The sequence below is a fragment of the Chenopodium quinoa genome, unplaced genomic scaffold, assembly GCF_001683475.1.
Source record: "Chenopodium quinoa cultivar QQ74 unplaced genomic scaffold, ASM168347v1, whole genome shotgun sequence".
NCBI lineage: Eukaryota > Viridiplantae > Streptophyta > Magnoliopsida > Caryophyllales > Amaranthaceae > Chenopodium > Chenopodium quinoa.
The window spans coordinates 2,184,523-2,198,738 of NW_018742726.1; the positions used below are offsets into that span (position 1 = coordinate 2,184,523).

The 14,216-nt window shown below is 33.4% G+C and overlaps 1 protein-coding gene across 1 annotated transcript; it reads left to right on the plus strand.

Moving 5' to 3' along the window:
* The first annotated feature begins 2,617 nt into the window (after positions 1–2,617).
* On the plus strand, positions 2,618–7,992 carry LOC110723286 (putative metallophosphoesterase At3g03305). The gene is made up of 4 exons (XM_021902634.1): positions 2,618–3,704; positions 4,531–4,772; positions 5,072–6,619; positions 7,448–7,992. The coding sequence occupies exons 1-4, from the start codon at positions 3,449–3,451 to the stop codon at positions 7,562–7,564; spliced, it is 2,163 nt and encodes a 720-aa protein (XP_021758326.1). The 5' UTR covers positions 2,618–3,448; the 3' UTR covers positions 7,565–7,992.
* Positions 7,993–14,216: the final 6,224 nt, after the last annotated feature.

Genomic DNA, 14,216 nt, shown 5'->3' on the forward strand with positions numbered 1-14,216 from the left:
TTCAATAAGGTATAATAAGTTTAATAAGGTCTAATAAGTTCAGATAAGTTTAGATCCAATTAGGTGAAGAGAACACACCCTTAATATAGAATTTTTAATAATTATTTTCTTAATTATGAATAAGTATAAATTATAAAAAATTTAATATTTATACATTATACATAGAAACGAACTCAACAAATATCCACATGAGTACATGACAATATTTTTTACTTTACTAGATGGAAGCCTGTGCGATGCACGGTTTTTTCATCTAAATTTTTTAATTATTTGATTTATTGTATTTAATAATTTCAGACAGAATTACAAAAGTTTAATATTTATTTATTTTTAACTATAATTTATAATGAATTTATTAAATATAAATAAATTGTAAATATGATATTTTTTCCGTTATTTAAAATCTTTAATGTGAAATGATAAATTTTTAATAATTTGAATCCTAAATCATTATTCACTGTTTTACCATATCTTTTATTTCGATAGAATCACCAACCTCGTCTACAACCAACCTACTACATCAATGGATAAAAATAGTAGCCTAACTGAAATAGATATAAATTAAATCTTTACATTTATATAAAATAATCAATATATTTACCAATAAAAGAAAATTTGTTGCGATATAAAACCAAATCTATGCATCGAAATTTTTTCATCATCTCCCAAAAAAACCAAACCGCCCATATATTAAGTATACAACATCTAATCGTATGCGATTACATAAACAAATAATCGTCAAGTATCCTAAATAAATACAATGTAACCAATAATTACAAATGTAAATTTAAACATAAGATTTTAAAAATTACCCGGACATTGATGACCTAAAACTAACACAAAACTACTAACACAAAATTCGCTTGATGGGGTTTTGTATTGATACGAAATTTTATTTGTGTCGTATGATGTGTTAGATCTGCATGTAAAAAAACATTTAGAAATAAAACATAAACATATAATCGTTAAGTATCCCAAATTAATACAATGTAAGTAATAATTAGAAATACTAATTTAAACATAGGATTTTAAAAAATAAGCTAAAAATTACCCGGCCATTGATGACCAAAAATTAACACAAAATTACTAACATAAAATTCGCTTGATGGGGTTTTTTATTGATACGAAATTTTGTTTGTGTCGTATGATGTGTCAATTTATAATGGTAGGTATCACAAATTTTAATTTAATTATAATTAACGAACAATTTGTATTTCTTATCATAAATACTATTAAAATTTATCTTATAATGATAGGTATCAAACTTTATTATAAGCATTTATCATTTAAATATTTCTTAGTATATTTTATTTTGGATTTCTTATACTCGTAGTATTGAATTAATAAATTTATCTTTTCCTATATTTTTACTTTAATTTTTTTTTCATTAAAATAATTTAATTCGGGGATTATAATCTACGTGTCATTAAAATTTTAGATATATCAAATCTAATTCGTTACTTATATCTAGGTGGCGACATAATTTACAATTCAAAAATAAAATACAAATCTTTCTTCTTATTGGTCGAAAAAAGTATGTTTCTTACGTGGCACTTCGAATGCTCTCCAAAAATGTCTACTTTATTTATATAATATTAGATTTTACAGTATATATTAATTACTAACACTGGTTAAAATAAATTACTTGTCAAAAAAAAAAACAAAAAACTTAAATGTTGCAAAAAGTCAACTTATTAAAGTCAATTTTGTAGTATGTTAAGTAATAATTCGTACTTCATTTATTTAGAAAAGTAATGAATTACCAATTTTCTAAATTAGCATTATGTTATTTAAAAAAAAAGGGCTTATGTTAGCATGTTTAGTGATTTTAGTAAACCTACTTTCCTAATTGTTTGTGTAAGTTTATCGTTTGCAAATTGCAATGTCTTTACAGGTTTATGAGCTCGTCAAATAAATACGAAGTATGTCTTAATTATCAGATTGATACAATAAATTATTAGAGCTCTTTCCCAAATTAAAGTCAAGAAGAACCGCAATTCCCAAATTGCAGCCAAATCTTTTTATTTTCCCATTCTACCGTCCACGTAAGCACTGGTTAAAAAACCGGTTTTTTTTTTTCCGGTCCAGGGTAAACCGCTACTTGAAGTAGCGGTTTCTTTGCAATAAACCGCCACTTCAAGTAGCGGTTTCTTAGTTTAAAACCGCTACTTGAAGTAGCGGTTTGTTTACAAAAAACCGCTATTTTATGTAGCGGTTTATTTTGGAAAACCGCTACTTCAAGTAACGGTTTACTTTGAAAAACCGCTACTTGAAGTAGCGGTTTACCCTGGACTGGTTTTTTTTTCAAACTTGCATAATCACTCAAAAAAAAAACCCTGCAAGTTGTGTACCTGTAAAACATGAGATATATAGCATATTTTCAACACAACCACCATAAATAACAAGTTTATGAAGATCTAAGGAAGTCGAAATTGCAAAGTCGAATATTTTTCAATTGATTAAATATAACAAAATCCAATTCTAAGCATTTACAAAAAAATTAGTTTAGTTCCAAAATATACACTTAGCTCGGGCGTTGCTTCTTCCCATGAGGTGACGATGAAGATGATGCAGCTGTCTCCTCTGGAATGTCATCCAGGCCAACTCCAACCCCAGACGTAGTGTTGCTACGCCGTCGGTTTCTCTGATACTGGCGATGCACTAGTGGAGGAGATGTCATGATAGTATGCTGAGAAGGAGTCGGTGGACGGAAGGCACGTGCTGAATGGCGGAGACATCCTGTAAAGTAATGGTGGCCTCACCTACCACTAGGTGGAAAGTATGTGTCTCCTGCCTCCACCTCTCAACCAACGCCGTAAGAAGAGATCGATCAAGCAAAAACCCTCCTCCCAAAATCCTATGTACACCGTAAAACCCAGCAAGCCTAACATACTATACCTGCTAGAAAACGAAAATGAAAGAGGAAAGTGAAATCAGGAAATTATACCTGCTAGAAAACCGCTACTTGAAGTAGCGGTTTATTAAACAAAAACCGCTACTTGAAGTAGCGGTTTATTAAAAAGAAACCGCTACCTGAAGTAGCGGTTTATTAGTAAAAACCGCTACTTCAGGTAGCGGTTACTTCAGGTAGCGGTTTTGCTGTAGACCGGATTTAAAATTTCTTCCCCCTGAACCGGTGACGTGGACGGTACTTTGGGAATTCTTAAAACTTTGGCTGCAATTTGGGAATTGCGGTTCTTCTTGACTTTAATTTGGGAAAAAGCTCAAATTATTATGTCTTAATCCAAACCAAAACCAATCCAATTATATCTGACCAAATGACTCAAATTGACACCTCTACCCCTAACAACGGAGTAACAACTACGAGTATTCATTGACTTTACCCAAAAACAATGAACCCAAAAACCTGACCAACGTCCCAGAGTTAGCGTGAAGTCAACAGCTCCGGCGGGAAAAGTTAGCCGGAGGAAAGACAACGAAGAAAACAATGGCGAATATCACCATTAAAATCCTCGTCATCTTTTCGTTAATGGCGGTAGTTTTTTCAGGGCAAGAAAACTCAAGTTCAAGCAGATTGATAGAAGTAAAAGGAGGCCCAAATTCAGTGATTTGGGTGGTTCAACTCTCTGATCTTCATTTCAGTGTTCATCACCCAGATAGAGCTCTTGATTTTAAGAAATTGGTGAGCCCTTATCTTTCTGTCATCAACCCTTCTCTTGTTCTTATCACCGGCGATCTCACAGGTTTTTTCGCCGTCTTTCTCTCTCCATTTTTGTTAAAATTTGATGTTATTGAGCTTTGTTTTTTGTGGGGTTTGCTTTGATTTTTAATGGGTTTAGTTGGATTTTAGAATTGGGTTTGGGGATTCTTAGAATTGTAGTGTAGGTTGGTGTAATTGTACGGTTTTATTTATGAAATCAAAGAGTTGTTTGATTTGTTGTTAAAGATGAAATGATTATGCATTCATGAGACATTGACATTGTTAGTGTTGTTGAGATCATACATTGTTAATTATTGTTGGTTTTGGTTGATTATTGACATAGTTAGTTGTGGTTGATATTAATCATTGTGATTATGGCGAAATAATGTGTGATCGTTACCTTCTTAATTTGAGGATTTTTTATGCGAACTCCGAAAATATATAGGTTGTGGTTTTGGACTGAGGTGGTATCGCGTTTTATTTGTTAATTTACGAAATGGGAGCTTGGTGAACTGATACGGAAATTATATGTGATATTAATTGATAGACTCTGAACTTCTGAAGATATAATGGATTATGGCTTTTTGGTTGAATAGATGCATTCACCAGCTATGCAAATCAGTTCAGAGGTATATGGTTGTAGTTTTGGACGGTGTATCGCAATATAATTGGCAATTTACGAAATGAGAGGTTGGTGAACTGATATAGAAATAAAGGAATTGTTATGTTTTAGTGAACCTTAGGCATTTGTTTCCTTATCTGGTGTGCTGTTTGCTCAATTTGTTGGGTAAATTTTTAATCCCTTATGTTAGATATAATATTCGTTGGAGGACCTTAAGGCTTCTGATACTTGCTTTTATTGCAACTAGATGGGAAGAGCAAAGATCACTCAAACATGAAACAAAATGAAAAAGAGTGGGTGGAATACCGGGATGTGATGGCAGATGTAGTCAAGAAGAGTGGACTTGACAAGAGCATCTTCTATGATCTTAGAGGCAATCATGATAATTTTGGTGTGCCATCCGTTGGTGGCACCTTTGATTTCTTTTCAAACTACAGTCTAAATGCTGAAGCAGGAAGGACTGGGCATGTAAACAGTGTCACACTTCAGGTTAACTTCTTGCCAACATTTTCTGAGATTATTAATCACAAGTTGAATTTATTTTAGGCATAGATAATTTTAAGAATGTGGTTTCAATCTTTTTTTCTATTGATTATAGGTGAATCATTAAAAGAAAATATGAAAACAATCTGTAATCAAAGTAGGATCAAGACAAAAATATAGTATCTTGTGGTTCTTCCAATTTTGATGACAAACTGACATCTGAAGGCTGCTTCACTTTGATGTACTTTTGACAATCTTTAACTCTACAAAACTTTGTGTAATAAAATTTGTGCTGTCTCATGCAGACAGAAGATAGAAGGCATCTATTTGTTGGGATTGACATCACCATGGCTGTTGGCCTCAGAGGTCCAACCAATCTTTTTGGGCATCCGACTGATAATTTATTAGCGGAGCTGGATTCTGAGCTATCAAAATGGGGTGCTGATCCAAAGAACCCAGTGGTAAAGATCTCATTTGGACATTTTCCTCTTTCATTTTCAGCAACCTCAGAATCTGGGAGGACCCTAAAAAATGTTTTTCTCAAACATTCAATATCTGCTTACCTATGTGGACATCTCCACACGAGGTTTGGCAAGAATTTGAAACGGCTTCACCGACCAAGTAATGATCTCATGCAGCTAAATATGCAACAGACATCCTCCAAGAATTCTTCGAATGGATCATCCAAAGTCCAGGAATTCTGGGAATGGGAAATGGGTGACTGGAGGAGAAATAGAGCCATGCGTATTTTGGCTATTGATAGAGGTCATGCTTCATTTGTAGATATCAACTTGAAATCGGGTACTAAAAAAACTATCATCTTACCCACTTTTCCGCTAGACTCACGCTTTACATTGGCATCATCTCAATTTACCGAATTTGAACATCAATCATTGGACCCCTCACACTACATGACCATAAGAGCTTTGGTCTTTTCATCATCTCCAATCATCTCAGTAGTGGCTCGTGCTTATGACTCCGAGCTTGGAAATCTTGTTCTAGTTTTGGAGGAATCAATGACGGAGATCAAGGATAGCTCCTCAAGAGGAGCTCTTTATGCAGCACCTTGGAATTTCAAAGCGTTTCAGGACCCATCTCCAGAAAGATACTGGCTGCAGATAGAAGCCATTGACGTAAGAGGCAGATCAACCTTGACTGAGTTGAGGCCATTCTCAATAAATGGTCTTTCTAGTCCTCTGTCTTGGACATGGAAGGAGTTTATGGTCATGGGTTGCCAGTGGGCTGCTTTGTATCTTCCAATATTATGGCTTTCTGTTGGGTGTTCCTTCTTTATTCTTCTTCTCCCTGTGGCTTTGTTAATTCTTTTCAAGAAACAGTACACATTACAGAATTTCTATACTGACAAAAAATTTAAAAATGGTGTTGGATGGGTCTTGACAGAGTTGTACAAGCTGCGCTCAGTGTGGCTTGGATTTCTAGGTTACTTGTTCTACCTTGTTCTATGTCCTTGGTTTTCCGGGCAATTATTTACTGATGGTGGTGAAAGGGGGTATATGACTTACAGGGGCTGGGTAGTGAAGCATCCAGAGATGGGTAAAAAATTGGAGTTCCTTGGGTTTCCAGATATAATGGTGATAGTCATCCCTCATTTGGTATTTGTAGTTTTTCCTTCTATTCTAATGGCCGTGGGATTGGCTATGGAAAGTGAAATATATAGAATACACCTTTTAGCACTTTCAGGTAAGAAGGAAGATGATCATTGTAAAGATTCCCTGAAATCTAGACACAGTAACACTCAAAATCATAGATCTTCCAAGTTTTATATTGGTACACTCTTGATCAGGAGAGTTTCTATGGTGGCTTGTCTGGCGATCTTCTACAAGCATTTTAAGGTAACTTTTCAGCAATTCTTCTGAAAACTCTCGCCTTTTCTTAACATGCACTTTTTGATTAGTTAGTTTATGTTGTATTTTCTGCTGTATTAATGTCATGGTACATGTATTATAGTTGGTATCGACCCCTTTCCTCGTACTCTAATTTCTTCTCTCAGCTGCGTCCTTGGAAATTTGTCTCTGGTTGTGCTCTCTTTTACCTAACTCATGTAAACCCATTAGAATATATTGTAGCTGTTATTAGAATTCGGGTTAAACCTGATTGGTACCAAACTTTTACTTGTGTAAAATTATTGGCCACAAAACTTATATGAACTAATATTCAAAATTAGTGAAAAAGCTAGGCCGATGAGAATAGAACTTTGAAACCCTTCCTCCAGAAAATTCTGACCTGCTTGTCTGACTTTCTTCAGCTCTGCTGAATAAACTGAATTAGGCGACGTCTTTGTTCAGAAAAACAAAGGAAGGGGGAGAAAAATAATACTAGCTAATGTATATTTTCATTCATGAACGTCTCTAACAAAATTTCCTTTAATTAATTCAGTGATGATATGTGAGGGTAATTAGCTGTATTATCATAAAATTGCCTCTAATAAAATTGCCTAAAATTTATTCAGTAATAGCCTAGGCATATCTTCATTCATGAATGTCACTAATAAAATTGCCTTAAATTGCCTTTTTCTTGTATTATCATGTACCTCCTTTAGCAGTTTAAGTCTTTTAACCTCTCCTAACCTTTTCTGTGTGTTTGTTCTGGGAGCTTTCTCACCTTTCATTCCCACTTATCATTATCCATTTTAATTTTCTATACTTATTTTTGTGTTACAGAGTTGCAAGCTGCTGGCGAAAGCCTATGAAATGAATCCGTTGTTACATTTCCCAGTTTATTCTCTCTCAATACCACTTCTGCTGGCATATGCTGTCTACAAAACCAGCAGACGCTAGCATCCTGAGCAAGCCACAGGAAATTACCGTGGTTGATCAATTTTAAGAATTAGGAGACAGAAATTTCTTGAACATTCATAGGACGCAGCACGCTATATTCTAATGCAAAACCTGATACAAGCCTCAAGGTGCATGTGGGTCCACATATATGAGGTTGTTCATTACTGAAGAGTTCCGAGTATCAGAGCAAGTTATGGTAACTGGTAAGGTTACTCACTTTTCATGTCAAAAACAAGCCAATACCCTTAGTAAACAGCTGTTCTAGATCCAGCATTTACAATGAGGAAGCTAAAACTTTCTGGATTCCTGGTCTCCTAACATTTATAGTTGTGTAGAAACTTTTGTAAAAAACATTTAGGGAGCTATGCTAAAATTTATTGATAGAAAGCGATAGTATCCTTTTTTTTTTTTTTTTTTGAAAAGATATACGAAGCATAATGATCCCCCTATGTCAGGGGATGATAGTGAGCTTCTTGCTCACCCAATAGGCTGGGTGTATAATATACTCCGTAACATGGAAATTACAAGTTATGATTCTTACGAATAATGACAGTATTCTAAAGCCATGGATCAGCTCTTTTGAAGAAACTTGCTCATACTCCTATGGTAACTGTAATAGTCTCACATATATCAATTTCGCCATGAACAAACAGCCTTTCGGGCTCTCTAATAGCAAAAAATTAGCATCATAAACGGATAATAATAGAACCATATGAAAAAAGATCTTATAGCTTAAGTAAATAAATCCAATGCTGAAGATATATGTTAGTCGCTTTCCAAACTGAAGGAATGGCCTCAATTCCCAAACTCTAAAGTATCAATGTAATTAAGTGAAGTTGAGGTCCCAACTTAGTTAGGCCCTGACTCAACTAGGTTGTTATAGAGTGGGGGTGGGCCGGTGGGGGCGGTGGATGCTTATATTCAATACTCCTAGCGTGGTCCAACACTAACGATGTGTTGAATTTGGTGTGTGTGCTTATCTTATAGGACTATTACATACATCTATATACAAAGCATATGAGATAGGTGGCTAGAACAGTTGCCTAATTTCCGACTTTTAAATGTGTGACCAGGGGTCGAATCTCTGTTTCTTCTTTACGGTGAATTTCACTATGGTGATTTGGAAGTATGAAACGTCTTTGCATTTTGTTCTTGTGGTAGTATTGGTGTTTGTTTGGGTCTTAGGGTAAAGGGCTTTTCCTTTGGAGAAATTTAGTCCTAGTGCTTGAAAAAAGAATTTTATAGTCACCCACTGTAATACCCCGTATTTTTATACGTATATTAATTTAAAACATTATTTTTTGAGGTATTTAAATAATTTAAAATGAATTATTTATGGTATTTTAATAATTTTAAAAAGTTTATATTCATTTAAAATCCATTTTCATTTATTTATTTATTTTGGAAATATTTTATTTGATTAATTGGAAACTTTGGGGCATATTTAAAATTAAAAGAAAGTTTTTAAAGTCAATGGAATTTTAAAGAAAGTCAAATGCCATTTAGAATGGGAGTAAGAATCATTAAGGGTAAAAAAGGGAAATCAAGTTAGAAGGGTTTTGAGAGAGAGTATAAATATCCATCTTATGAGCAAAATAAACTTTGTCCAAGGTGGAGAATACCCAAAGGTAAAGTTTCTTTCTCTCTCCTCTTATTTTTCTTTCCCCTTGATTTTTCCCCCTCCCCTCTTCTCACCTCACACGCACGCACCACCATCACCACTGGTGGCCGACTGCCACCACCACAGGGCGGCAGTAGCAGCAGTCGCAGGGAGGTGGCGCCGGCCACTCTCCCCTCCTTCCCCCTTTGTGCGGTTCGGTTTTTACACACACACACAAAAAAAAAAAAAAAAAAAACTTCTCTTTTGTTTTTAAATTCAATCTAGCTTTGATTAATTATTGTTTTTGGGTGTGTGTGATGATTTTATGATGTTTTAATAATGATTAATATGTATATAATTTTCAGATTTGATTTTTGAATTAAAAAGCCCCAAATTGAAAACCCTAGATTTCTAAATTAATGCTTATTGATGGAATTTGATTGTAGGTGATTAAAACTATTGAAATTACTGTTTCTTAAACTAAATTACAGCAAGTTTAAGAGTTTTTATAATGCTGGAATTTTTATGTAGAAGCTAGAATTATGTTTTTTGAAAAGATTTTTCATTACCCATTAATTGGGAATAAAAGTAGGTGGTTTAAATTAATTTTCAGCATATTTTAGAAGGTTTAAAAGTGATTTAAAGAGTGTATACATTGCTGAAAATTTATTATGAATGGGTATTAATGTCTCTTTGTAATTTTGGGTTGTAGGAGACTTCCAAGTGAGTGATTTTGTGTAGTCGTGGCAATTTTGAGATCATATTCGAGGTACGTTCGTGTACTCGGTAATTATTTAAGTGTGTAGAAGCATGCTAGGCTTTGTTTAATTAATTCCAAGATAGTATCATGATAGGTATTGGTTGAAATTGTTAATTGGATTGATTTTGGTGATTGTCTGATTGATTTGTGAAGTATGAATTATTTGAGGTGATTTATTGATTGGAATTAATTATGTTGGCATGTTGATTATGAACCACACTTTTATTATTGGCATGATTGAGAGCATGTTTAATTGAGTTTGAAATATTGAAAGGGAATTTTATTATGGTTCATATAATTTTAATTGATGCTATAAGCATGGAAATGAGCTATTTAAGTGTTTATGTACACGAGGATTTAAATACATTTTGGTGCCTAAGTGCACTTAAGGTGTTCTATACATTGAGGGGATAGGATTTGTGGTGCATTATGCGCTTAAGGTGTTATATAACGCCGAGGTGGATTAAAAAGGGTTCAACATTAAATTAAATGTGGTCACTAATTAGTCAAGAATTAAATTGGTATTGTTTGATTGCTTGAATGATTTATGATGATTGATTGTGTTATGGATTGAGAGTCATCACCAAGTCTAAAATATGTAAACAACGTAAAGTGAAATAGATTACGCACCAAAACTCTTGCAACATATATACCTCTAGTATGGACATATGGGGAGTGTTATGGGGTTTTATATTTAACCATAACTTCTACTGGGAGTAGAGTGTATTTTCCTTTTTATTATTATGCACAGGAATTTCGTGTAATCCCCCGTATTTTTAAATATTTTATAAATGAAATTTTAGTTTATATATAATATTTATTTGTATTTTCCAGAATTTAATTTTACAAGTTTCAAATTATTAATTTGGGTCAAAAATTATTTTAAACTAAATTATTTTATGAACCTTCATTTTACAATTTATGCCCATACAAACAAAGCCCAGTCCATTTTATTTATTTAATTGGCCCATTATTTTCACGAGGCCCAATCTTCCTACTTACCCTACAACCTTCTCTCCTATAAGTACCCCATGAATCCCCAAATTTTTCCCACACAAAAAGGTTAGTATTATTTTCTTTTCCCTTTTATTTTTCTTTCCCTCCTTTTTCTTTTCTTTTTCCTTTTCTTTTTTCTCTTTTCATTCTTTTTCTTTCCTCCTTCTTGCGTGAGCAAAGCTCACTGCCGCCCAAGACTGCTCGCCGGCGTTCTGCCACCAGCTGGCCACCATGGCCTTTCCCCCTTCTTCCTCCTTTGTTTATTATTATTTTTATAATGTTTATGTAATTGATTTTTGGGTTTTGGTTTTTAATTGTTTGAAATTAGTTTTACTAGTATGAAAAATTATATTTTGGTAGTTTAAATTCATATTTTCAAATTATTAGTGTTGTATAATTTTCAGATTTTATAATTTATAAACCTAGGGTTTTAATTTTATTGAAATTGGGATTTTAGGGTTCTTATGAACAATTAAATTGGGGCTTTTGTTCCTAATGTATTTCTAATCATTAATTAAGCATAAAAACATGTTTTAAAAGATGTTTTAAGGAGTTTTTAATCAAATTATATTGCTGGAATTAGTTTGGGAATTAATATTTGATTATTGATTGTTTTCTAGGAGGTGATTATTCCCTAGGAGACTTTTAAGTGATTAAAAGTGGCACAAAGGATTGTTTACACGAGGTACATACATGTCTATTTCGTTGTAAGTAGTATCATGTTTAGGTACCAAAAGGAAAGAACTTAGTTTCATGTTTAGAGAACTCTTGGATGGAAATTGTTTGGTTAAACATTGAATTAATTCATGTGCTTATATTTATGAGACATGTTTTGGTGAATTGATTATGTTTGTATGGAATTATGGATGCAAGTATGTTGAATTATAATGGATTAATTGTTTGTATGGAATGTTGATACAAGCATATTTTTATTGGATTGGTTTGTTAACCACATTTGGATTATTGAAGAATTGAAATTGAATGGTTTAAATGGAATAAATTAATTAATTATTCCATGAGGTTATTATTATTTTATTTATTACTAAAGCATGACTTGTTAGTATGTTGAGTAAAGGTGGATTAAGCCGAAATGGCTAGGTGGGTTTACTATGTTCAACAATTTTGGATACTTTGGAATTCATAGGAATCAAAGGTCAATTTGTGATGTGATCATCGTTGTCCTAAATAAGATTAAAAGTGGATTATATGTATGATTAGTATGTATGGTTTACTTGAATGAGTCGGCTATTAATTAAACTTGTAATCACGTAAAGTGAAACATGGATGAGCAATAAAACTCTAGAAAGCGTACACTTCTAGAGTATTGACAATTATGGGTTGGGGTACATGGTGGTAGCCCGTGGCTTTCCGAGGCTTGTTTGATCAACATGTCCTCTTTTCTTTTGGTATTTACACTTTTATTTTATAATGAAAGTTAGATGGGATCCTAGACTAACTTTGTGAGAATGGAGTCGCGCCCATTCTTGCATCGCGCTATACTTTTATTTTAAATGGTCATTTGAGACCAAAATGGTTTGGTGGATTGGACAACCTCGTCTATTGCTTACTCCAAATTAAATTAATTAAATTAAATATAAAGGGTCAAGTGGATTGGAATTGGTTAGTGAGTATGTTGAGTTGATTGAACTATTTGGTGTGGAGTCTTGGTTAATGAATTTATGTTGAATGTTATTTGTTTTAATTAGTTGAGCATGCTAAGTTGGTGCATTGTAGCTTGTATGTACTCAGCTTTGCTGATTGCGTGCTTTTGTGTGTTTTCTTTTGGTCATGGCCTTCACCTTTCAGCAGTATTGCACAGGTTAGCTTGATGATGTGAAATTCAGGGATTTGGCATACGCAATGTCAAGAGATTAGTGTGATTGAGAGTATTCGTTTTTTGTGTTGAACTTATTTATGTTTTGTTATTCATTTATGTCTTGGGATTTTGAATATTGGTTTGTTTTTAATTAAGGGCCTTTATGATTCCAGTTTGTAAGCTTTGACTTATTGGTTTTCTAAACTACGTTATTTTTAAGACTTATGTTTGGTTTTTCCGTTGCGATACTTTGATAAAGCCTTAACGTTTTAACGCGTGGCGATAACATGCCAATGGTTCTCCTCTATTTTATTTAAAGTAAGTGGTTTGAAAAATGGAGAATTATTGGGTGTTACATTCCGCCACTTATGAGTGGTTCTTTTATACTGGCACGGTTAGTTCTCGTGTAAATACCCCTTTATTGGGGCAAGTTAGGGGGGAAACCCGTTCGATACGTAATCAAATTAACTAAGCAATTTATTTATTTATTGGTTGGTTGTATTGTATGTTGTATGCTTGTGAGCAGGTGCAATAAGGTAAGTTGTGTGATGATAGGATGAAAGCATGTTAGTGTGTACTGTTTACACTTATGTACTCAACATTGCTGATTGTGTGTATGGTATGTTTGTTAGCCTTGTTTTTATCTTGACCCTACGACGACCCATTTCTAAATGGCGAGTAGTGGGGACAAAGTAAAGTGAAGCTTTTTAGTTGATGGAGCATATTCATGATGGGCATGAGTGAAGAGTGAATCCTGTTTAAATTAGTTTTCATAAAAATATGATGTGTTTTATTTGCTTTGCTTCTTATATATAATTGCTTGTGAGACTAACACAAAGGTTTTATTATTCGTTTAGGTTTTGAAAAGGGCCTACAATGGTTTCAAGTTTTAGGTTGATTTTATCTTACTTCGTTGACTTTGGTTTGACTTTTAAAGTTGACTTGTTTTGAATGGTTTTTAAAGAGAGTTTTCCGCTGTGTATCTTTGACCATTGCCTTAGTCGTTTTCACGGTAGCGATAATGTCTTAGAATTTCCTATTTCGTATTTTAAAAGGGGCAAAACAAGTATTTTAAAGGAAATGAATTTTTAGGGTGTTACACCCACCTTCCTTCCTCATCGAAGCTATGACGTTTTCCCCTTGTTGAGCAGTAAATTTTGTATGCCAAAGTTTTATTTTGATTACAAAATAGATAATTGAGGGTTCTATTATTGAGGAACTTCTTTCAGTGGCGTACTATTCTAAAGGTGAACCAAGCTCAAATCAAGACAATGCATAAAATGTTGAATATATGTCATGTATCAATATTAGCCTTTTCTAATTCGATGTACTCATGTATGAGTAATTTTTTTGCTTTTAAATATGTCAAAAAGAAGTCTTATTTCTCATAAAACACGTAAGTAATCCAAGCAACACAACATATTACGAGTAACCAAAAATTTAACTAAAGAAGTTAACTTTTAGAGAAAAATTTAGATTG